The sequence below is a fragment of the Triticum urartu genome, chromosome 7, assembly GCF_003073215.2.
Source record: "Triticum urartu cultivar G1812 chromosome 7, Tu2.1, whole genome shotgun sequence".
Taxonomy (NCBI): Eukaryota; Viridiplantae; Streptophyta; class Magnoliopsida; order Poales; family Poaceae; genus Triticum; species Triticum urartu.
In genome coordinates, this window is record NC_053028.1 from 86,669,260 (window position 1) to 86,695,091 (window position 25,832).

Here is a 25,832-nt window from a genome sequence, read left to right on the forward strand (position 1 = left end):
GATAATGATAGTCCCACATACTTGTGGCACTGCCGCCTTGGTCACATAGGTGTCAAACGCATGAAGAAGCTCCATGTAGATGGACTTTTAGAGTCTCTTGATTACGAATCATTTGACATGTGCGAACCATGCCTCATGGGTAAAATGACCAAGACTCCGTTCTCAGGAACAATGGAGCGAGCAACCAACTTATTGGAAATCATACATACTGATGTGTGCGGTCCAATGAGTGTTGAGGCTCGCGGTGGCTATCGTTATGTTCTCACCCTCACTGATGACTTGAGTAGATATGGGTATGTCTACTTAATGAAACACAAGTCTGAGACCTTTGAAAGGTTCAAGGAATTTCAGAGTGAGGTTGAGAATCAACGTGACATGAAAAGCGTTGTGGCGGGATCTACATGTGAAGCGGAGTACATGGCAGCCTCGGAGGCAGCGCATGAAGCAATTTGGGTGAAGGAGTTCATCACCGACCTAGGAGTCATACCCAATGCGTCGGGGCCGATCAAACTTTTCTGTGACAACACTGGAGCTATTGCACTTGCCAAGGAGCCCAGGTTTCACAAGAAGACCAGGCACATCAAGCGTCGCTTCAACTCCATTCGTGAAAATGTTCAAGATGGAGACATAGATATTTGTAAAGTACATACGGACCTGAATGTAGCAGATCCGTTGACTAAACCTCTCCCTAGAGCAAAACATGATCAACACCACAATTCCATGGGTGTTCAATTCATCACAATGTAACTAGATTATTGACTCTAGTGCAAGTGGGAGACTGTTGGAAATATGCCCTAGAGGCAATAATAGAAGGATTATTATTATATTTCCTTGTTCATGATAATTGTCTTTTATTCATGCTATAATTATGTTATCCGGAAATCGTAATACATGTGTGAATACATAGACACCAACATGTCCCTAGTAAGCCTCTAGTTGACTAGCTCGTTGATCAACAGATAGTCATGGTTTCCTGACTATGGACATTGAATGTCATTGATAACGAGATCACATCATTAGGAGAATGATGTGATGGACAAGACCCAATCCTAAACATAGCACAAGATCGTATAGTTCGTTTGCTAGAGTTTTTCCAATGTCAAGTATCTTTTCCTTAGACCATGAGATCATGTAACTCCCAGATACCGTAGGAGTGCTTTGGGTGTACCAAACGTCACAACGTAACTGGGTGACTATAAAGGTATACTACGGGTATCTCCAAAAGTGTCTGTTGGGTTGACACGGATCAAGACTGGGATTTGTCACTCCGTATGACGGAGAGGTATCTCTGGGCCCACTCGGTAATGCATCATCATAATGAGCTCAAAGTGACCAAGTGTCTGGTCACGGGATCATGCATTACGGTACGAGTAAAGTGACTTGCCGGTAACGAGATTGAACGAGGTATTGGGATACCGACGATCGAATCTCGGGCAAGTAACGTACCGATTGACAAAGGGAATTGTATACGGGGTTGCTTGAATCCTCGACATCGTGGTTCATCCGATGAGATCATCGAGGAGCATGTGGGAGCCAACATGGGTATCCAGATCCCGCTGTTGGTTATTGACCGGAGAGCCATCTCGGTCATGTCTACATGTCTTCCGAACCCGTAGGGTCTACACACTTAAGGTTCGGTGACGCTAGGGTTGTAGAGATATGAATATGCAGCAACCCGAAAGTTGTTCGGAGTCCCGGATGAGATCTTGGACGTCACGAGGAGTTCCGGAATGGTCCGGAGGTGAAGAATTATATATAGGAAGTGCAGTTTCGGCCATCGGGAGAGTTTCGGGGGTCACCGGTATTGTACCGGGACCACCAGAAGGGTCCCGGGGGTCCACCGGGTGGGGCCACCCATCCCGGAGGGCCCCATGGGCTAAGTGGGGAGGGGAACCAGCCCATAGTGGGCTGGTGCGCCCCCCTTGGCCCACCCCATGCGCCTAGGGTTGGGAACCCTAGGGTGGGGGGCGCCCCACCTAGCTTGGGGGCCACTCCACCCCTTGGCCACCGCCCCCCCTAGGAGATCCCATCTCCTAGGGCCGGCGCACCCCCTAGGGGGCCTATATAAAAGGGGGGGGAGGGGCAGCCGCACCCTTGAGTCTTGGCACCTCCCTTTCCCCTGCTACACCTCTCCCTCTCGCAGTAGAACGGCGAAGCCCTGCTGCGGTGACCCCTGCATCCACCACCACGCCGTCGTGCTGCTGGATCTTCATCAACCTCTCCTTCCCCTTGCTGGATCAAGAAGGAGGAGACATCACGCTGACCGTACGTGTGTTGAACGCGGAGGTGCCGTCCGTTCGGCGCTAGGATCTCCGGTGATTTGGATCACGTTGAGTACGACTTCCTCATCCCCGTTCTTTGAACGCTTCCACGCGTGATCTACAAAGGTATGTAGATGCAATCCGATCACTTGTTGCTAGATGAACTCATAGATGGATCTTGGTGAAACCGTAGGAAAATTTTTGTTTACTGCAACGTTCCCCAACAGCAAGCAGTATGCCTTATGTGTGTCAGTTGAATACTCTAACCAAAAATGGTTTGTAAACCAATCTTTCTGGAATCGACGGCGATGAGTACCCGTTCCAGCAAATGGGTATTCCTCTGGTTGTAGGATCGGTTGATATGCACCATCAGATATATAAAAACGCCGAGCTTCATCTTGCTTGGCAGGAGGGAGTTGCCAAATTTGAAGACGTTTGCCGGGGTCTCTAATATAATCTGTTTCTGTTGTTACAACTGTCTCTTGTTGTGGACCTTCTACAGATGCTGAAACATTCTGATCAAGAGTGTTACTCTGTCCACTACTTTGTCCTTGTTCGGCTGTGTTGGAATCATCAACACCGGTAGCAGTAGGTTCAGGTTGGGAGCCAGGGCAGGAGCTTGATCCAACCTTCTCAAAAAAAGAAAGCATTGTCTTCCTCTTCATGACTACACAAACACAAAAATACAGATCGGTGACAACAGACAATAAATCCAAACAAAAGAGCAGGCCTAATTTGTGCCATGCCTAATTTGCAGCACATGTTTGTGAGGATAAACAAGATATTAGTTCCCCTAATTCCCCTGATCCCATTTAACCTAAGTACCTAACTCAAGAATTTCTGCAGTACGGATCAGTTCGCTGGCATATAAATTGCATAGCATGAATTAAAGAAGACTCACTTGCAGGTTCGGCCGTCTGCGCCGCCGGAGCCGGCGCTGATTGGAGTCGCAGGACGGCGGGAGCCAGGAGGGACGAGGGAGAGGGAGAGATCGAGAGATGCGTTCTCGTCTGTTGTGCATGCGTGACTGCGTGCGTCGATCGATTCCTATTCTGTAGGAGTCTAGGAGACCTCAGGCCTGCCTCTTTGTCTTCCGTGTTGGGCTAGTGGGCTAAACATATGCTACTGGGCTTGAGATCACCGTTGGGGGGGGGGGCTAATTAGTTCTAACTAGTCCTGATCGAACAAAAATTACGCTATACAACGTTGGTTCGACGCGCACGTTGGGGGGGGGGGCCTGGCCCCCGCCCGTCCCCCCCGTAGCTCCGCCCCTGGACTCACTTGCAGGTTCGGCCGTCTGCGCCGCCGGAGCCGGCGCCAGGCCTGGCTGGCGCTGATTGGAGTCGCAGGACGGCAGGAGCCAGGAGGGACGAGGGAGAGGGAGAGACCGAGAGATGCGTTCTTGTCTGTTGTGCGTGCGTGACTGCGTGCGTCGATCGATTCCTATTCTGTAGGAGTCTAGGAGACCTCAGGCCTGCCTCTTTGTCTTCCGTGTTGCGCTAGTGGGCTAAACATATGCTACTAGGCTTGAGATCACCGTTGGGGGGGGCTAATTAGTTCTAACTAGTCCTGATCGGACAAAAATTACGCCATACAACGTTGGTTCGACGCGCACGTTGGGGGGGGGGGGGCTGGCCCCCGCTCGTCCCCCCCGTAGCTCCGCCCCTGGACTCACTTGTAGGTTCGGCCGTCTGCGCCACCGGAGCCGGCGCCAGGCCTGGCCGGCGCTGATTGGAGTCGCAGGACGGCAGGAGCCAGGAGGGACGAGGGAGAGGGAGAGACCGAGAGATGCGTTCTCGTCTGTTGTGCGTGCGTGACTGCGTGCGTCGATCGATTCTTATTCTGTAGGAGTCTAGGAGACCTCATGCATGCCTCTTTGTCTTCCGTGTTGGGCTAGTGGGCTAAACATATGCTACTGGCCTTGAGATCACCGTTGGGAGGGGGGGGCTAATTAGTTTTAACTAGTCCTGATCGAACAAAAATTACGCTATACAACGTTGGTTCGACGCGCACGTTGGGGGGGGGGGGGCGGCTGGCCCCCGCTCGTCCCCCCGTAGCTCCGCCCCTGCTTTATTTCGAAAAAAAGATGCATACACTTTAGATAGAACCACTAAGAATGTTTCTTCAGATCAAAGCTTCTTCCTGCGCTGAGGATCACCACATAAGTGCATGAACAGACCACCCTTGCACTGAATTCTGTGTAGATTTTCATCCAACAAACTCCAATGGAGCTCAACAATACATAGCATTCGGAAGCTAATATTCAGAATTTTTTGTCATCTACAAATTCCCAGAATACAGCAATGGAGAACCACCCAGTCTAAATAAAGAGAATCAACAATGCTCTCACGTTCAGTGATAACACTTCACAACATCAAAATTGCATTCAGAAATTTTGTCTCTCCATGACAAACTCGCACACAAAATTGAATAAATCAGGTAGAAGGAGGCATGGTAGAATCAAAATTTAAAGGATCAACAGCCCATTTCGCGGCCGGCGTCGCCGGTGCACGAGTCGCCGCCCACGCAGTCCTGCTGGCTAGGCCGAACGTCACGGGCAGCCTGGGCAGCATGCCTTGCGGAAGCCCTCCCCGCTGAGGCGAACTTCGATGCAGTGGACACCTTCATCAGCGCCGCCGGCTCTAGCCGCCTCGTCTCAAACTTCGCCGATGTGGGTTGTGTCCGCGCCGGACGCCTCCGTGGCATCCACACGGCGGCAGAGCCATGGGGGACGACTCCGCCTTCAGTCGTCGCGATGGGGGACGGCAGCAGCGCCATGCGGGGTGGCCGGTGGGGAACGACCATGGATATCATAAGGCCAGATCGAAGATGAATCGTTCATGGGCTGCGGCGTCAAAAGATTTCCTGCCCCGTGAGTAAGACAAGGGGTTATCTGAAAAATACCTTTAAGTGGCTGGTTAGCAAACCCACCTTTCATCTGTACCATCCGCCAGTGGTCCAACGCCCAAGATCACAAGTTTCCAGATTTTCACTGATTAGTGATTTTCACTGGATACTCCGCCGTTTAAGAAACCCAGAAAAAGGTTTACGTACGTTGGATGTAGGGAGTAGCCGCAGGAGCGAGGTCTACTCGCAGAATACATTTTGCAGTTGTGGAGGAATCAGTAGCGGGTGGAGAGAGCTGGATTGTGACTTGACTCTTGGGTCCACGCCGCTGGACTAGTAGCGCATCAGACGGGTGTCTTCTGTCGTTTGGATAGAACTAGACACTGCAGGGTTGCAGGTTGCAGCCTGCTATTAGCGCTAGTACTCGAGAGAGTAAAGTTCAGGAGTGTATCTTTTTCGCATGTGTCAACCAGAAAATCGCGTGAGTACGGGGCACGCACCAGCCAAGTCTTGAAGTCCGTTCGATTTGGTTCACAATTCACAAAGTGGTTGAATCCCACGTGAGGGCAACTGTCAAAAAGGAAATCCGTCAAAAAGTTTTAAGTTTCAACAATGAAAATTAGAATTTTTGCTCTAAAGCAGCAAAGTTTCAACAAGTTTCAGAGATATAATTTTAAACATTTTTTTCTGTCATCATAGACGCAAAATAATTGATTTGTATCGATCGTTCATACTAAGTTTCAACATTGAAACTTAAACATATATATTTTTTAAATTGCCAAAATATATTCAAAATGCTGATCACAAAAAAACATGATTATAAAAACATAACTTAATTTGAAATTTTCATTTAAAAGATATAGAACTTTGCAAATCGGGAGCCAAAATAAAAAGGCGGCACCAGGGACTCGCGTGCCCCCCACTTGTTGCCACAGTTCCTCTTCCCTGTGACGACCAGTAGTCAAGCTATTTAAACGCCTCTATACAAACGCATCCACAAAATCAGAGTCATTCCTCGCTGGAGTAGTCTACGGATGCAACTTCAGTGACTTAACTGCACGCATACACAATTAAGTCACTGAAGCTTGGTTTGTAGTCTATCTTTGTTATACTACAAGAGACCAGCGCGTTCGTGTGCGATGCCTTCTTCTTCCTCCTCTTCTTGCTTGTCCTTGTCCTACTCCTCTTTGTCGTCCTCTTCATCCTCGTCCTTCGACCTGGACTACAAGGTCAACAACTCCGACATCGACAATGACGCCACCCGCGTCGTCCTCCCGTCGTTCGCCGAGGAATATGTCTCGGTGTTACGCAAAACCAAAGAAACCAAAGTCATCCCCTGTTGCACGCAAGCACACTTAAGTCACTGAAGCTCAATTCGTAGTCTATCATCTTTCGTGTACAACAAGAGACGGAAGACGAGAGATCAGGGCCTTTGTGCGCGATGCCTTCTTCTTCTTCCTCCTCTTCCTCATCCTCCTCTTCTTGATCATCCTCCTCTTCTTGCTCATCCTCGTCCTTGTCTTCCGACCTGGACGATGTGCACTGACATCGTCCTCCCGTCGAGGAGTACGTCTGTCATGTGCACGCAGGACGAGGTTGGCACGATGCACAAAAAATAGGGCATCCTGGATGATAAAGTACATTGCCGGCCCGTCGGCAACCTGCGTGCGAGCTCGTCGTGTGAAGTAGGGGAATGTTGATGAGTAATCAAGCCATCAATTTGTCTTTACACTCTAGAAGCCAAACTATAGTCATTGGAGTAGTCGGGGGGGGGGGGGGGGGGGGGGGGGGGGGGGGGGGGGGGGGATACGGAGCTTGGCGGAGGTGCTAGCTTTGGGGCTCGAAGGACGTTGAATTAGTGGAGGAGCTCGACTCGGCAGGGATGAACTAGGCATGAGCCATACTTGGTGCAGAGACAACCTGATGCGACGATAGTGGAGAGTTGGCAGGGACTTAGACTCAGGATGTGACTGTGGCGGTGGCGATGCAAGTCGTAGACCATGGCATGAGAGATATGGATCAAGAGTTGAAGGTGAAGGCGAGTCTTGGGGTGGAGAACCCTAACGCTCGTTCAATTGCAAAATGTGAAGGAAAAATCCATAGGACTAAGGGGAAGAGAGAATTGAGATGTCACCGGAAAAAAAAAAGAATTGAGATGTCACCCAAAAAAAGAATTGTGATGTCACGTGCCGTAAAATCCAATAGGATTTTAAATCACCCCTCTGAAGTCATCATCACCAAAGAGTCAGGGAGCGATCGGCCATGCCTGGCCTCCATCTCCGACACGAATCTAGTTTTGAGATTTTCTGGTTCACACAGACGATGGCAAATGATCTCACGACGCGTTTGGTTCAAGCAGAGGTAACGCATTCAGTATTGTAATGAGAATACACTGTATTAGATCAGAGATAAGCGAATACGTGATGTGTTTGGTTCACACAAGGGAAGGGAAGGGGAAACAATGGCGCCGCCGCCGGCGGCCGGCCGTGTAGAAGATGCCCCAGGGGTGGCTGCGGGGATGGCTTGCGATGAGAAACGAGATCACCGGCTGCTCATAGAGCGCTACTGATCACGACGGTGAAGGAAGATCAGCGGCGCTGCTCACGGTGGTGGCGGCAAAGGGACATCGGCGGCGCTGCTTATGGCGGTGGCGACGAAGGGACATCGGCAGCGTTGCTGCTCACGACGGCAGCGAATTGATACGGTGGCGCTGCTGCTCATGGCGGAGGGAGATCACCGATGCTACTGCCTGGTCCTCGCGGTGAAGAAACCAATCCGGAAGAGTGGCTGTGTTATTCCATACCGGGCTGTACCGGGTGTTTTCAGTTTAGTGAAGAATGTTTTGCGATTACACGGCACCTGAAACCAACCAAATCCAAACAAACGCCTGTAACGCAATCGTGAGCCGGTGTAATCGGGAGACAGCGAAGAAGTCGCGAACCAAACGCGTCGTCAGTACTACTCCTGGCCGCAAGCGGCAGGACCCGCTCGTGCTACATGGCCGTCAACATTTTCCCACCCGTGTGAGCCACTCGTTAATAGCATTAGATGACCCGTTGCGCCAATGACGCAAAGGCCAAGAGCAAGCCAAGTATTGAAAGAGTACACATAAAAATATTTAGAAATAGATGAGTTGGTTGGAAGATCTTATTGGAACATATGGAAATAAAAAACTGCTGCTGGCAGTGTGATGATTTTCTCTAACCAGTGTAAACATACATAAATAGTCTTCTAAAAATATTAGTAAAGGGCAGTTGATTACATATATAGAACAAGTGATCACAAACTTCTTTTGACCATAGAGACAGTAATGAGGTCTAAAGTGTACATGTAGTATCATACACGAATGGAAATCTAAAGGCTATACATATCTTGCTCAGAGCAACGCCAAAAGGGAAAAGATACTGGATCGATTGATACGAAATAAAAGGTGGCCGTTGTTGGTTAGGACATATAGACTGAAGGTCAACGGAAACTATCTTATGTAGTCTTCACGCGCTGCTCTGACTTCATGCCAATATAGCGTAACCTCTGCGTCAATTCTTCAATGCTTGGATTAGCTACTACTTTAGTTCTTTTGATAAAAACGGTTTTTACACCAGTAGCAGCACCCCTAAGATTAGCAAGTTTCCAGCGAAGGGACCACATGAGAATCACATACCTGTATCCTATATGAAGAGAAACAGAAACCCAACAAGATGATATAGAGAAACAGAGGTATCAAAACTGTAATTGCTATAAGAACAGAAGCTTGATGCATAGGATTTCATATTGCTATAACAACAGAAGCTTGATTACAGTGATAAAAATAACAAGCGCATAAATATTGGACACAGCAAATAGAACACAACATAAATAAGCAGTAGATGTACCGAATCTTAATACGTAGCTAATTTAACTACGTGGCTAATTAGTTTGCATGTACGAAGTAAGTTACTTTTGATGCAACAAGAAGAGTTGCCTGTATATGCAACAGGAAAATAAATAAAACGTATATTAGATTTTGAAGTAAAATGATGTTTTATTGGGCCTATGATCCATTTGAATATAGCTGTGGCAGAAAAGTAGTTTGATCAAATGTCATAACATGCATCGTGTGAAGAAGAAAGCATTTTTGAGAGCCACAGAGAAGGATGCTTTGGTTGTCAAGGTAAAGGAAGAACAAGAGGCGACACGCCATATCTTACGTTGAACTGGTTGGATGTAACAGACTATGAGTCTTTACCTCTTGGCTTTAGCCTGTTCAACAAGAATGTTCTTTGGCTCTTCAGTAGCTGCAGCTTCAGTTTCCTAATCAACCTGTTTAGTTTGCTGCTATTAAATATCATTGTACAGGAAGCATGGTTTGTGCAAAAGAGGAAAGGTATTTGCATATAAAACATAGGCATGGACACTTGACACAGCTTAGGTACTCTCTCACTGGTAGGCACTAAAGATAGAACGCGCTCGTTTATAATTTTCAGCTACTTGGTTCGTTGGTGTTAGAATTGCTCTTTCTTTTAGATAATCAACATCAGAATACCTAGTAGGAACATCTTTGTATACAACCTGAACAATGGCATCAATTTTGTCACCATCAGTATGTATTAAAAGCTCATCAGGGATGGTTATCCATGATGGATCCGACTCCCCCTCATGGGCAACAACAGGCGACAAGAAATTAATGAACAACAACAAGATTCAGACAAACAAGCAGAAGCATTAAAGTAGTGCACAGGAGCATTAAAGCATATATTATCTTAACATTGTGGAAATTGTGCATAAGGCCTGAAGACTGAATCAATTCAGGATTATTGGTCAACCCTACTGTTGGTATATTTTAAAATTTTCTGATATATCTGGTCTCAGCAGCTACTAAAAGAACTGGTTCAAATAACTCCATATGAGCATTCTAGATTATCAAACCTTTTGAAATTTCTTTCTTGTCACATCTTTAATGACCAAGATAGAAGAGAAATAGACTGCACACAAAACATAGCAACAACCAACATTTAGTCTAGATCAGACAAACTATATTGGATGTTATGCGAGTTAAGACTGATGAATAGAGATATGCTGAGAAAATGTTTAACCAAACCACAGACATGAAGACCATTTTCTGAATCAAAAAGGGCATCTACAATTGTGTGTTTTAAACAGAAAAAATAATAGCTCAAATAGGCTGAGAAATAACATAAAAACTCTTAAATCAGGACCATGGCCGATTCATCAAGAACCAAAACAAATTAGCCATCATGAATTGATGATACTTGGGGTAGCTCGTCCAAATGAAACTAAATTTCAACCACAGTTACTCAGTTTCAAACAAAACACTACATATTCAGTTCGAAGTGGACTCGACACGCATTGACTGAAAAATAGCTCATGTGCCAAGATAGTAAGCTGATAACACATTTATGGTGTTCGTGATAAACTGAATTTATTAACAAATCTAAATAGAGGCCAGGTGTACCAAACTCCATGCCCATGCAAACCTAGCCATCTTCAAGGTCTGTGTGTGAAGACAAGAAGGAAATCAAAGCACTTTTAAACTAACCGAGCAATCCTTAGAACCAATACACTGTCTAGAAATCATAGGAACCTGCACTCAGAGCAGAAGCAACCAAACCAGAGAAAAACCTGCAAAATCTTCTTATCCAGCCAACGAATATACAGACGTAGACAACACACAACCTACCTTGGACCAAACCAAATCGAGCAACAAACTAACAAGGGAGCGGCCACACCCATCGACATGTCGGGCCAAACGCAGCAACATGAATTAAAATAAACTGCATTCTACGTACAGCAGCAAAAATAAATCTGATTCACCTTAACAAATCTAATGATTATACACAATACTTTTGCTTCTTTTAACTTCACCTAGGCTGATTGTCAGTTTGTACTTCTGTGATATAAAGTATGAACATATTTTCAGCAAACTATACTATTTTATCCAAGCACCAAGAAGTAAGATATTACTTTATCAAAGCATAAATTATCATCTACAATTATATAGCTTAAAAGCCATGAAGATATACCAGTTTGTGTACATTTAACAAGATGTTACTCCCTCCGTTCCAAAATAGATGACTCAACTTTATACTAACTTTAGTACAAAGTTAGTATGAAGTTGGGCCATCTATTTTGGAACAGAGGGAGTAGATACTAATTCCCCTACAATCTGTGTGAATCCTTAGGATAAAAAAATTCCTATGACAATACTTACAGATCCCAGTATACAACACCAACAAGTGTATCCATGTTTCCAGAAAAAAAAAATATTACCAAATCTTTTGGTTGGAATGAATCTAAGAAAGCAAAATTTGAACAATAGCACCGAAAACACCAAAAGCCCGGCTCGACTACATTTGAACAATAGCATTGTTGCCTTGTCAGCTATCTGCACACTTGTAAAATTATATCAATTTTTAAAATCTGTTTTCAAAGTACTTCTCGTGTATGAGAAAAAGATTCCATTGCAAGTACCTATATGCACACAACATTCATGCAAATAAAGAATACATATTAGAGCCTTGATCACCACATTCGCTTCAAAGCTAGCTAAAAAATTCATACAGAGAATATAGATATGCAGTTGAGCCTGCAACCTAAACATTGGGTTCATAGAAAAGTAGTAATTAAGGGTAACAATAAAAAGCAAAAGCATATCAGAGATGCATGAAGTACTGATGAATGTATAACAATAAAAAGCAAAAGCATATCAGAGAAGCATCAAGTAGTGATGCATGTAATATATATGGTCCAGGGATATAAAAAGTAGCTAATTCCACATTCATTGACCCATAGTGTGCTTAACCGAAAATAATACAATCTATGTTAATCAACTAAATGGCAACAGAAAGGGAAATAGTACAATGTATGTTAATCGACTAAATGGCAAATGTAGAAAGGGAAATGGGGATAAGATGCAACCTTCATGTCTTCATTAGTTCATTAGTATCAGTCTCATCACGAGAAGCAAGCCATCTGGATGAAATCCAATCCCCCTCACAAAAATCTCAATTCACCTTCCATCTTATGTATAAATAGCCAATAGCAATGGCTCCAACCAGCAATAACAGTTAAAAAGTAAGCTACATGCCCTGCAAGAGAATGATTTTGCTTCAGTCGTTGTAAAAAACAAGCTTTTGCTTAACTTAGCTAGATAAAATACAGAATTTAGATTACAGGCAAAACTTCACACATCCGCTACTCCAACCAGTTGTGATCCATCCAAGCAAAAGAAATCACATCATGGCAAAAAGAAAGAATTTTGCCTACCTTGGTGCTGTGAGCGAGAAGATGCCGGCCGGTGGCTAAGCAAGCTCCATGGAAGGGTTGGGGGAGACAAGACCGGTGGGAGTCAACAGCCAACACCATGGCCGGTCCAAACAGAGCCACCTCGCTCGTCGGCAACCGCTCCTCCCCTCCTTCTCTGGCCGAAGGGGCCCTAGAGGACGCACATCCGCCACCCCTCATTAGGTGCATCTTTTTAGAATTTTTGCAGCTAAGCACATGGGTGAACAGAGAGATAAGAAGAGTCATTAGTCACTGACTTTTTTTAACTTGCAGTGCAATAAGAAGAAAACTTGGTGATGTTGTCCCCAAAGAGGTCCAGGATAACCTGATTACCAAACAATACACTAAGTGATTAGGCAGAAAATCACGCATCCTTTTTGATGAATTTTAGATGCGCCAAATGCTTAAATCAGTATTTGAATCAAACAACATCTACAAATTTGGGACTGTTTATTATTTGTTGATTGTTCTCAAGTCTAATTCATTATAGATCTATTTGTAGGATTAGCATTCCTCTTCCAATCAATAAGGCTCAGCAATTTCCCGTCATTTCCTTGACAACGAGCACTGCTCGACAGAGTTAATTTTCTTATGGCAAAAATCTTTCAGTCACAAATGGTCAAAAATTATCTATATGTACTTTGTAGATACCCAACGAAATTATCTATATGTACCCAACAATAGAAAAAACTGAGAAGTAAGCTTGCAAATACATATCATTACCAAAAATACTTGTCTAGATAAATTCCAAAGAGCTGGCTACATAGATTCAAAAGTCCAATATGCTTGAAGAAGTTTAAATACTCATTAGAATTATGTGAACAAAAACAATAGAGTATATCTAGAAGAGCAATACCTAGGCTGTAAGACATGCGTACACAATTTTCGTAAAGCCTAATCATTTGGAGAAATCCAGACCATAGGAGGCCTAATGCTCCCCTCGCCGAGTGAGAAGCGCATAATACAAACATGGAAACAGCCAGTCAATGATTTAGCAACTTATTGGCTTTGAGACTCTAGATTCATAACAAATAGATATGCAGTTCTACAAAAGCATATTCTGCCATCACTCGGCTGACTGGGTGGCGCATCCATTTGGGGTAGCAGGCAGGCCAATCTGAAATCATGGCGCACGGTGGCACCGGATCCTAATAGAACTTACCTAATACGAGGGATGGGAAGAGGATGAACCGGAGAGGGAATGAAAGGGACTGAAGGAAGATCTGTGACGGCGACGATGCCGTCCTTCCCTGCCTCGTACCCTCTCAGATCGGGGCCCGAAGCAGCCGCTCCCGCCTCCGTGGTCTAGCGCCCGAGCGGCCCCTCTTCGCAGCTCGACGCCGCCACCACCGCTCCTCTCGCCTCTTCATAGGTCGCCTCCGCCGCCGCATCCGCCGCTCCCACGCCTCGATCCAACCGACCCCGCATCGGCCGCTCCCCCGCCTCGAGCCGGCGCCATCGGCGCCGGGAAGCTCGCCTCCGCACCCCGGGCGGACGAGATGCGGCGGGGCGAGGGGGGGGGGGGGGGGGGGGGGGGGGGGGAAGGCGGCGGCTAGGGTTCCTGAGGTAGGAGGAGGGGGAGGGGAACACGGGCTCGTTTGGGAGGAGGGGGAGGGGGACGCTGGCTCGTTTCCCTTCGCTCGCTCCCTTCTCTCGCTCGCGTTTCCGTTCTCGCACGTGGCTGGTGCCGCTAGTTAGCCGCACTAGCTTATCCTTTATATGTTCAATGCATGCCTTGGCGCTGGCTTCAATTGCTTGTTGCCTCGCATGCACTTGCTCTCGATTGTTAAATGCGAAGAGGTAAAAGCACTAGAGGTCCTAGAACTTGTCTAAGATATGATTGTTTAGTTCTGTTAGAGTTTGAGCTGTTTAACTTATGTAATCTTAACCTATCTCTATCTCTTTCTCCTCCCGTAGCTATCCCTGTCTCCTAAACTGAATCAGATCGGTATTCTCTCTGGACTTGTATGCCACGGCAAGGCATGATTTGCCCCAATATAAATACATACGATGCGGCTCCCTCGTGGAGTAGGAACGCTTATACCTATTCTTACATGGTATATAGAGCTAGCCTTTTCCCTATCATCTAGCGACACAACAAAAACAACTAGAACCCTAGCGCCCTTCCTTCGTCTTCATCATGAGTTCCAGCGTCGTCGGCCTCAACCTCGGCGCTCCTCCAACAGAGAAGCTCGCAAGGGGGAATTACCTCTTATGGAAGGCGCAAGTTCTGCCGGCCCTGCGAGGCGCGCAGGTGACCGGTCTTCTCGACGGCAGCGCCGCTGAAAACAGTGGAGGTCGCCAAGGCGGACAAGACCACGGCCATCGAGCCGAACCCACTGTGTAGTCCATGGATTGCCAAAGATCAGCAGGTCCTAAGTTATCTGCTGAATTCGCTCACTCCAGAAATCCTCGCGCAAGTTATTGATAAGGAAAGTACCCTTGATCTATGGACCGCCCTTACCACAATCTTTGCTGCACAGTTGCAATCGCGAATAACAAATTTGAGGATCGCCATCTCCAACACCAAGAAGGGCAACATGTCCAGCAATGCCTTCATCGCCAAGATGAAGAGCCTCGGAGATGAGCTTGCGGCACCAGGCCGTCCGGTGACAGATGGAGAGATGGTGGACTACATCCTCGCCGGACTCGATAGGGATTACGATCCCATCGTCGCAGCAGTTGGCGCCATCAAAAACTCCATCACGGTTGATGACCTTTTCTCGCAGATTTCCGCTTTCGATCAAAGGATGGAGATGCTAGGCGAAGGACCAGGATTTCGTTCGTCAGCTAACGTCGTGTACAGGGGACGCGGCCAGTATCGAGGCAGAGGAGGCCGCGGACGAAGAGGATGTGGTCGTTCTGACCGTGCTCCTTCTCCTTCTGTTCGCAACGGTGGAAACAGCGGCTACCAGCAGCGTCAACACCAGCCGCCGCCACAACAGTATCAGCAGCAACATGAGGACGATTACTGAGAGTGCCAGATATGTTACAAATATCATGCTGGCGGCGCCAGGGACTGCTGGGATCGGTACAAGGAAGATCGTCAGGAAAAGAAGAAGGTTAACCTCGTCACCAACTCATATGGTATCGACACTAACTGGTATGCAGATTCGGGAGCTACCGAGCATATCACAGGAGAGCTTGACAAGTTAACGATGCGGGAGAAGTACCATGGAGGTGATCAAGTGCACACGGCAAGTGGAGCCGGTATGGATATTACTCACGTTGGTAACTCAATTGTTAAAACCTCTCAGAAAAATTTTCGTCTAAACAATGTCTTACATATCCCTCATGCATCGAAAAATCTTGTCTCTGTTCATCGTTTTACACTTGACAATAATGTTCTCATCACATTCTATCCTTATTATTTTGTGATTAAGGATTTGGCAACGAGGAGTCATTCTTAGAGGAAGATGCGAGGGAGGTCTTTATCCAATCATATCATCTTCTTCGCCGGAGTCAAATAAACAAGCTTGGAGTGTCACCAAACCATCTTTAGAAAAGTGGCATAGACGCTTGGGTCATCCATCTTCAGTCATAGTTCAACATGTCATTAGTAAAAATAAACTTCCTTTTGTGTCTAGTATTGAGTCAGTTTGTGATGCGTGTCAACAAGCAAAAAGTCATCAATTACCATATCCCATCTCTACTAGTATATCTACTGCTCCATTATAACTTATTTTTTCAGATGTGTGGGGACCAGCCCCCACTTCAGTCGGTAGATTTTCTTATTATGTAAGCTTTATTGATGACTATAGCAAGTTTACTTGGATTTATTTGCTAAAGAAGCGATCCGACGTCTTTCAAGTTTTTAGCAACTTTCAAAGTCTTGTTGAACGTCAACTGAACTCTAAAATTCTTGCCATGCAAATAGACTGGGGAGGTGAGTATGAGAAACTAAATTCCTTCTTCCAAAAGATTGGAATTTCTCACCATGTATCTTGTCCCCATGCTCACCAACAGAACGGTTCTGCCGAACGAAAGCACCGCCACATTGTTGAAGTAGGACTAGCATTGCTAGCTCATGCATCTATGCCTCTCAAATTCTGGGATGAAGCATTTCTCGCCGCAACATACCTTATCAATATTAGACCCAGTAAAGTCATCAAATTGGAGAATCCTATCACTCGTCTTTTTGGTATTACTCCTGATTATACATCCCTCCGCATATTTGGTTGTGCATATTGGCCGAATCTTCGACCATACAACACTCGCAAACTTGCGTTTCGTTCCAAACAATGTGTTTTCTTGCGTTATAGTCCTATACACAAAGGAGTCAAATGTCTTGATGTCTCTACTGGCAGAGTCTACATATCGAGGGATGTTGTCTTTGATGAATCTGTCTTTCCTTTCAAGTCACTTCATCCAAATGCCGGTGCTCTTCTTCGAAAAGAAATTCTTCTACTTCCGGAGTTTGATCAAGGGGGTGATAACAATTGTACTAACCAATGTGCTAATATTCCTTCTAGTTCTACTCCGGGTACTTTGTCTATGCAGGTGCATGAAGAAAACGGCGTTCAAATGGGCCAAAATGATCAAAATCCAGTACAAATTGACCATATATTTCATGTGTTTGAAGAAGAAGCAGCAGGCGCAGAACACGAGGAGGATGCGGCGGCGCCTGCCACGCCTGTGCGCCGATCCGCCTTGGATCACGGGCGGAGATCCGCGCGGAACTCCACGCCTGTCAGCCAACAGGAGAATCAGGCGTCCCCAACCCGCTCCGCGTCTGCCACATCAGCGCACATGCGGGGGACAGGAGACGACGCGGGATTTCCCTCGTCCAGCGCGCGCATGCAGGGGACAGGAGCAGCAGCGGTTTCGGGATCTTCTGCTCCAGATTACTCTGTGGACTCAGCTGCTGCTAGCTCAGGTCAGGCCACACCAGGGTCCACTGGATCCGGTGCACCAGCGCAGTCTGCACACATGGATGGATCTCTTGGATCTTCTGTCACTAGCCGATCTGTGCAATCTTTTGTGCAACAGCAAGAACAGCCTGCTACCACCTCAAGGGTCATGACCCGGCTGCAAAAAGGTATTAGAAATCCCAAAATAAGAAGAGATGGTACTGTACCGTATGGTATGTTAAATGGAAAAGGGCTATGGATGAAGAGTATGACGCACTCATGAAAAATAAAACATGGCACTTGGTGCCAAGTCAGAGAGGTAAAAATATTATCAACTGCAAGTGGGTCTATAGAATCAAAAGAAAAGCAGATGGCTCTATTGATAGATACAAAGCACGTCTAGTTGCCAAGGGATTCAAGCAACGGTATAGTATTGATTATGAAGATACCTTTAGTCCACTTGTAAAATCCGGTACTATAAGACTTGTGCTAGCCATTGTTGTTTCTAGGGGATGGAGTCTTCGACAGCTAGATGTTCAGAACGCGTTTTTGCACGGTGTTCTGGAAGAGGAGGTCTATATGAGGCAACCACCAGGATATGAAAACAAACAAACACCTCATTATGTTTGCAAGCTTGATAAAGCTCTTTATGGTCTGAAGCAGTCACCTAGAGCATGGTTCTCAAGGCTAAGTTCACAGTTAAAGCATCTTGGGTTTATTCCATCCAAGGCAGATACATCTCTCTTCATTTATAATAAGGCAAACACAATGATTTTTGTGCTCATATATGTGGATGATATTATAGTTGCAAGTTCTTCTCAAGATGCCACTAATGCTCTCTTGCATGATTTGAGTTCAGAGTTTGCCTTGAAGGATCTTGGTGATTTACATTTCTTCTTGGGCATTGAATTTAAGAAGACTCAAGATGGCATAGTGTTGAATCAAGAGAAATATGCCACTGAACTTCTGACTCATATGGGAATGAAGGATTGCAAACCCTCACCTACACCATTGTCTTCTTCAGAACAACTTTCAGCATATCAAGGAGAACCTCTTAATGAAGAGGAGAGCACAAAATATAGAAGTGTTGTTGGAGCCCTACAATACTTAACTTTGACACGGCCAGATATATCATTTGCTGTAAACAAGGTTTGTCAATATTTGCATGCTCCTACCTCTACTCATTGGACGTCTGTCAAACGGATTGTATGATACATTAAGCATACTGTGAGTTTGGGACTTCAGTTCAGACGTTCTAGTTCCACACTTGTCAGTGCCTTCTCTGATGCTGATTGGGCAGGTTGTGTTGATGACAGAAAGTCAACTGAAGGATTTGCAGTGTTTTTTGGTTCAAATATTATTTCTTGGAGTGCCAGAAAACAGGCCACTGTGTCAAGGTCAAGCACAGAGGCTGAATACAAATCACTAGCAAATGCAACTGCTGAAATTATTTGGGTGGAATCTTTACTTCATGAGCTAGGAATCAAGCAACTTCGTATATCTTGTCTATGGTGTGACAACTTGGGAGCAACTTATCTTTCTGCTAATCCAGTGTTTCATGGTAGAACCAAACACATTGAAATTGATTTTCACTTTGTGCGTGAAAGAGTTGCAGAGAAGAAGTTGGATATACGGTTCATTTCATCCAAGGATCAAGTAGCGGATGGATTCACCAAAGCTTTGCCAGCCAACTCTTTTGAAGAGTTCAAGAGAAATCTTAACATAGGATAGTTTAGATTAAGGGAGGGTGTTAGAGTTTGAGCTGTTTAACTTATGTAATCTTAACCTATCTCTATCTCTTTCTCCTCCCGTAGCTATCCCTGTCTCCTAAACCGAACCAGATCGGTATTCTCTCTGGACTTGTACGCCACGGCAAGGCATGATTCGCCTTAATATAAATACATACGATGCGGCTCCCTCGTGAAGTAGGAATGCTTATACCTATTCTTACAAGTTCTATAACTTGCAAAAGTGCACTATTTAGTCCTAAAACTTGTTCAAGATGTGCAAGTTTAGTCCTGAGCCAATCACACATAGCCAAGTGGCGCCAGCAGTACCGAGCCAGTCAACTGCTGAACATTTGTAGATACCCCCTGCCATTTCGTGAATTCAACCCGCAACACGAAGGAAAGGAGAAGAAGAAAAGCTCGTCTGCCAGCCATGGAGAGCTCCTCCTCGTCTCTGATGTTTGGTTCGTATACCGGCAACAACAAGAGGGCCAGGGAGGCCGACCTTGATGCGGTCGTGTCTGCAGAGGCGGAGGCCACAAAGAGGATGAGGCCGAAGGACCTGCTCGACGACGACATCGACGCCGTGGGGGCCGACCACCTGGCACCGCTGCAGCTGAGCTCGGTTTCCTGCTCAGGGCCTCCTCCTCGTCAAGACGACGCCGGGGGCTGGGAGTCAGAGGAGCTACTATTACATTCAGATAGCACTAATAATTTAACCGTAGGATTAGATTTAAATATCTTCGTACAATCGTAAAGATAACACTAACCAGAGAACATCATCGATGAGCCACTGGGCATGTCAGATTCATGTGACACAGTTAATCGAAGCATCAATGAATAACAGAGCAAGTCATCAGGCACACGAATTGAGAAGACAGAGAACTAGTCAACTGAGATTCAGGTCACATATGTACTAGCAATGTGCCACCAATGGTGCCCATAAGTTTGTGAAGTACTCTAACTAGTGTAGTTCTTCGTGGTTCGACGACGATGATGACGATTGTCTTGCAGCTTCAGTTCCTTGAGAGATCCCTAGGCGATCGAATATGAATCATCAAAATACTGGAGCTCTTCATCCACAAGCCAGTGCCCAAGGGTCGGATAAGTCTGATAATATTGAAGAAAAATAGTCAGAGAAGCTAAAACCGAAGCTCCAATTAAACGGTTATGACTACAAGTATGCTTTTCTACCACCTTGAATTCGCAGGCCATGCCAAGCTCTTGGAGAAACGTGCAGCCAGCGTACCTGGCTTCAAATAGTACCACCCCGTCTGCCATCCCATGAAACCATAAAATCGGCATCTGCAGGTTTGCAAGAATTCAGAGACAAGACATTTGCAAGAGGATTCAGCTACGAAATATAATTGGTTTAGCCATGATTTGGTCAGTTGTTGTTACCTTTCTGGCTTCAGGCATCACCCTGTCAGCAAATGATTTGCTCAGAGGAATTGAACCACTGAAAACACACAAGTCTTGGGGTAGAGCTGAACACTTGCTATGGCTAGAGCACCTGTGGAGACAGAATGGAAATCAAATTCTCAGTAAGTACTATCTTGAAACCAGAAATGATTAGATGCATATTTCACCGCCGTACCTCCTTGGCTTAATCCACAAACGAAATTTTGTTTCTAGTTCTTTGTCTAACATATCGTGCACATGCTCAACAGCTTCTAGGACTCCTTCCTCATCTCTAACAGTGGTCTAACAAACAAATTGGGAAGAAAAAGCATATAATGTTAAAACACTCTAAAATGAAAAGGTGTTAGCCTGTAAATGTTGAACGACCAGGAACAGTTTATCTGTTCTTCATCCAATTTGGTGGTCTAATACAGGGATACAGAAGTACTAGAACATTAGAACAGCAATCCACTCTGCTCGGTATATCCAGGCTCTAGTTAATCTGCTTTATAACATTAGAACACGCACTGATGAGCTTAAATAGCCATGAGGATTCCATACACTTAGTGCAAGAGATTCGTTGTAGTGCAAAGTGCTATAAAACTTGCTTTGTATTTAAAATATTCAAACAGAGATTTTTGACGCTGCCGAGAAAAAACTTTCTTTGTATTTAAAATATTCAAACGCTGATGAGAAAAATGATGTCATATCATTCTATAAAGTAACAGTGAAAAGATACTAAACCTGATTAGTCTTGAACAATGTTTACTTTGTAATATAGATTGACGTGCAAATCTGATGAGAAAAATGATGTCATATCATTCTATAAAGTAACAGTGAAAAGATACTAAACCTGATTAGTCTTGAACAATGTTTACTTTGTAATATAGATTGACGTGCAAATCTGATGAGAAAAATGATGTCATATCATTCTATAAAGTAACAGTGAAAAGATACTAAACCTGATTAGTCTTGAACAATGTTTACTTTGTAATATAGATTGACGTGCAAATCTGATGAGAAAAATGATGTCATATCATTCTATAAAGTAACAGTGAAAAGATACTAAACCTGATTAGTCTTGAACAATGTTTACTTTGTAATATAGATTGACGTGCAAATCTGGCAGTTCCAAATTAATGATTATTTGCTGGAGGGGGAGCACAGCCAGAGTCAGTCCTCTTTTGGTTCATAGGATTGGAAAATCATAAGAATAGGAAAGTCATAGGAAATGAGATGACATGCATCTCAAATCCTATGCATAGGAATAGAAAAGGAAATGTCCTTTGATTCACACCATAGGATTTTTTCCCATTAAGTCTAAGCTAATGTTTATTTTCCTATAAAATGTGGACGATAGAAAGAATTTCTCCATAGGAATAGGATTTCATTCCTACAAACCAAAGAGCTATGAAGGGATTTTTTCTATAGAAATCCTATCCTATGAAAATCCTACAAAATTTCTTCAAACTAAAGGAGGCCTCAAGGTGCGAAGGAAGCTTGATTTCTGACGCATGCATACTCTGAAGCATAGGCAAATAACACTAACCAATTCTTTAGCAACAATTATGACACACTGAAGAGAGATTGCGAATGGAAGAATGGCTACAGTATACGTAAATCACTCAACAGCAAGCGATTATTTCTGGGATTAAATTGAGCTGGGGATGATTACGGCGGTTATCGGGACCTCCGGCGAGGCGAAGGGTACTCGCAGGAGTAGACTGCTAGTGCTAGCAGAGTCCTTCAGTCCGGGGGTGGGGTAGCTGGCTCGTGACTTGACTCTTCGGTCCACGTGGCTGGACTTTCAGACGGCGTCTTCTGTCGTCTAGACAAAACTAGACATTGCAGCTCGCTGCAGCCTGCTACTGACTGCATCTTCAGTGCATATTTCTTTCCCTGCAGTAAATTTCTGCCTGTGAAGGTATAGTGGAGTGTCCACAGTCTTTGCACAAACCCATCCGCGGGGAGAAAGCTCTTTGGGAAGCAAATCTGAAGCCATTGGAGTAGGACCTTCGCCCGCCATGGCTGCTTCTTCTTCTTCCTCCTCCTCGTCCTCCTCCTCCTCTTCCTCCTCCTCGTCCTCTCCGTCCTCCCCCTCCGACCCGGACTACAAGGTCACCACCTCCGACATCGAGGACGACGCCGCCGGGGTCGAGCCCCCATCGTCGGACGAGGAATTCCCCTCCGTCTTCCGCACGCAGGGCCACGTCGACGCGGTGTGCAGGAAGTACGGCATCGCCAAGGACCAGTACACCGCCTTCCCCGCCGGCGACCTGCGCGCGAGCTCGTCCCCACCGCACGGCGCCGTCTGCGTGTACGCGCACGCGCTGGAGGCCGGGATGCGCGTCCCCCTGCACCGGTTCTTCGTCGACGCGCTCAACCACTTCGGCCTCGCGCCCACGCAGCTCGCGCCCAACGGGTGGCGCATCATGGCGGGATTCATTGTGCTCTGCCGCTCCGCCGGCGTGCCGCCGTCGCTCGCGGTGTTCCGGCGCTTCTTCCTGCTGTCCGCCCTCCCCCACAAGCACCAAAAAGGCTGGTACTACTTCCAGCCCAGGTCGAAGGGCAGATCCGGCTTGCGCTTCACGGGGTTGCCGGAGTCCATCAAGGGTTGGAAGCGCGGGTTCTTCTTCCTCTATTCGCCGACCGCGTGGCCTTGTCCTGTGGAGTGGGGCAAGCCGTCCAAGAGCTCCCTCGTGGACCCTGTGCTCTCCGCCGAAGATGAGGCAGCGGCGGCCAAGTTGCTATCTGCTCAGGGAGCCTCCTCCATTGATCTCAGGAAGTATCTTTGCATCAGAAATCTTGCCGAGGCCGGGATATCTCCCTTGCCGGCACCGGTACGGGCGCCGTCATCACCGCAGCTCCCGGCACCGGAGCCGTCGTCACCGCAGCCGCCGCCTTCTTGTACTTGTACTGCTACCCAGTCCAAAGGGATGGATCCCGCAGTGTACGGCATGATGAAATCCATGCTAGCATCGAAGGCGGCGGCGGCACGAACATCGGCGTCGGCGAACAAGGTGAAAATTGAGCCGGACAGCGATGTGACGAGATCGTCGCCGTTGTGTGGGAAGAAGAGGAATCTGGCCGAAGCATACGGCGACGACGGCCCACCATCTGTGCTGCCAGACACTCCGCCTACCGCCGATGACAGCTCGGCGCCCACCGGAATTTGTTCCCCGCCCGAGGCCTTCTCCCGGAGCAGCCGGAAGATTCAGCATATTCCCAGCGGACACGACGGCGACAGCGCCGACTGGGTGGCCGCGCGGGAGAGGCTGCGGGGCGTCGTCCCGCTTCAGGCGCGCGTGTTCGCGGCGACCGAGCCCTCCGACACCGTCGCGTCCACCTATGTCGCCGTTCTTCAGGTATGCTAGTACATTGCTTGTCCGCGGTCGGATCGATCTCACTGGTTGTAGTATTTGTGCGTGGACGGCAACGACGCATGCGTGCAGGCTGCAAACTACGCGTCCTTCTCCTTGGCCTACGCGCTGGAGCTGGAGCAGCGGCTGGACGCGCGGGACGCGGAGGTCGCCGCACTGCGGGCGCGGCTGGAGAGGTCGGAGGCCAAGCTCGCCGCGGCGGAGGCGGAGGTGGAGACGGTGAAGGCCGAGCGCGCCGTGCGGCGGCGCGCGCAGGACGCGCTGGATGGTTACGAGCGCTGGCGGGGCGCGAACGCGGGGCAGATGACGTGAAGCGCGCTGTGCGCTCTAGCTGTCCTCTCTACGCCGTCCGGCAGGTCAGGCGGACGCTTAATTACCTTGTAGATTAATCTTTTGGAATACTACTCCTGAAGCCTGGTTGATGATCTTTTGCACACGACTGTTCTGTGTTCCAGATCGACCAACATTTTGGGGCCAAATTCACTGTTTTGAACCTTATGCAAAAGTTTAGCACGATTTGACCATGTTTGTAAAAAAACTTAGGATTTGACCATTTTCCTACCGCCGTTCGGCATTGGCGGTAGAATAGTCATGGTCAACGACGGTAGACTTCTGGTCAACACAACGATGTGGCAGCGATGTGGCGAGTACGGCCTGACCTTGTCCACGGGCCGGGCCTGGGCCTAATTTTTGAGTCCGAAGGTCGGGATGGGCATGGGCCTGCCATATTAGTGATTTATCGAAAAGGCCTAGTGGGCTTTTACACCGGCGGGCTAGGCTTGGGCCTGATTTTTAGGCCTGATGCTTGGGGCGGGCTGGACCGGACCTGAACCCGAGCCTAGGTTTTCTGCATTGGGCTTGGTTAGGCCTGGTCCGGCCCGATATGAGGGATGGCCAGATATAATGGCAAGTGGCTACCGCCACAGTCCCTGGGCTGACCTGAATGGCATAGATAGCGTGCGTTGCTATGTTATACTAGTGGTTGGGACGCTCCTTCGGTGCGACGCATGAGGCGCTCCTGAACGGTGCTAGATAGGTGGCCGCACTTTCTCTTTCTTTTTATAACTTCTGAATAGAAAGGCAAGGTAAGAAAATGCCCCTTTCAGTGGCTTTTTTTGCAGTTGACAGGACAAGTGCATATACAACTGGTTATCAAACTCAGTAAATAAACAAGCAATCCTAACATTATGTCTCTAGAAGATACTCTCCATCATGCCGTTGTATTGCATCGCATCCGCCTTCGCATCCTCACCGCTCTCCGTTGCCCCAATGAGCCGACACTCACCTTCATCATCGCCTTCTTGAGCAGCTACTCCTTCACCATCTTATTAGTGCCCAACACGTCCCATGTCGCGAGCATCGCAGAATAAGTAGCAGTCCTTGTCATAGACATCAGGGGTTTGCAGGATGAATGGCACAATGCAGGACATAAACTGGAGCACACACATGGAGGGGGTGCGGGACTGGACGCTAGCATTTGAACGATGGAAAATTCCCGCTCGTTGTCGTTGTGGTGCCTGCCGCCGAGGCCAACGTGACTGTGCCGCATGTAGTGTCTTAGAGCAGGCGGAGATTGTGCGCCGCGCTCCCATTGCGCGCCCACGAGCAAAGAGGACCACCTTTGATCATTGAACCCTTGCCAAAGCAAATGGCTCCTGCCCAGGGTCTTTGGTTCTGAAAAAATAAACATAATACCATAAGATAAATTTCTAATGCAAAAGAATGTGCAAAATGTTGCATCCAAGAGTTATGATCTATAAGGCATGGTAGCACAATTCTTACATTTATACACGAAACATGGTAAGAGAAATGCCGCATTGTTCATAATATTTACTGCACGGAAGCTAAGCTATGGCCCGTGAACCACAAAAAATATAGAAGACTATTCATGATTTACCTCTAAAACTTGGTGGACAGATAAATTAACACTGGATAGCAACATGACAAGAGACAAAAGTTAGCCAGCCCTTAAACTAATACAGGATAAGAAGTCTAAAATCTATCAGAAAAGGTAGCTATACTGGACAATGGTACACTTGCAACTTTAAAAAAATCGTGGTAAACTTTCGCATAAGGTTCAGAAAT

General features: G+C 46.8%; 1 protein-coding gene, 1 long non-coding RNA gene and 1 pseudogene across 10 annotated transcripts; 1 reads left to right on the forward strand and 2 right to left on the reverse strand.

The window, feature by feature from the left end:
* Window positions 1-8,318: 8,318 nt before the first annotated feature.
* Window positions 8,319-14,073, reverse strand: LOC125521272. Of its 9 annotated transcripts, none has more exons than XR_007289135.1 (4): window positions 13,246-14,073; window positions 12,372-12,714; window positions 12,024-12,193; window positions 8,319-10,069 (listed from the first exon to the last, which is right to left on the reverse strand). It is a non-coding gene; the product is annotated as an uncharacterized LOC125521272 (long non-coding RNA). The 9 variants fall into 9 exon arrangements; XR_007289136.1 differs by having other exon boundaries at window positions 8,319-9,407; window positions 10,014-12,193; XR_007289132.1 differs by having other exon boundaries at window positions 8,319-8,776; window positions 9,334-12,193.
* Window positions 14,074-19,948: 5,875 nt separating this feature from the next.
* On the reverse strand, window positions 19,949-22,393 carry LOC125518442 (annotated as a pseudogene).
* On the forward strand, window positions 22,137-24,284 carry LOC125525494. The gene is made up of 2 exons (XM_048690490.1): window positions 22,137-23,732; window positions 23,820-24,284. Exons 1-2 carry the CDS (start codon window positions 22,392-22,394, stop codon window positions 24,057-24,059), a joined length of 1,581 nt encoding a protein of 526 aa, XP_048546447.1. The 5' UTR covers window positions 22,137-22,391; the 3' UTR covers window positions 24,060-24,284.
* Window positions 24,285-25,832: the final 1,548 nt, after the last annotated feature.

Bases quoted from the DNA above. Each gene is read 5' to 3' on its own strand.
- LOC125525494 (XM_048690490.1), top strand. From the start codon at position 22,392: ATGGCTGCTTCTTCTTCTTCCTCCTCCTCGTCCTCCTCCTCCTCTTCC. The intron at 23,733-23,819 runs GTATGCTAGTAC...GCATGCGTGCAG, and splicing joins CCTATGTCGCCGTTCTTCAG to GCTGCAAACTACGCGTCCTT.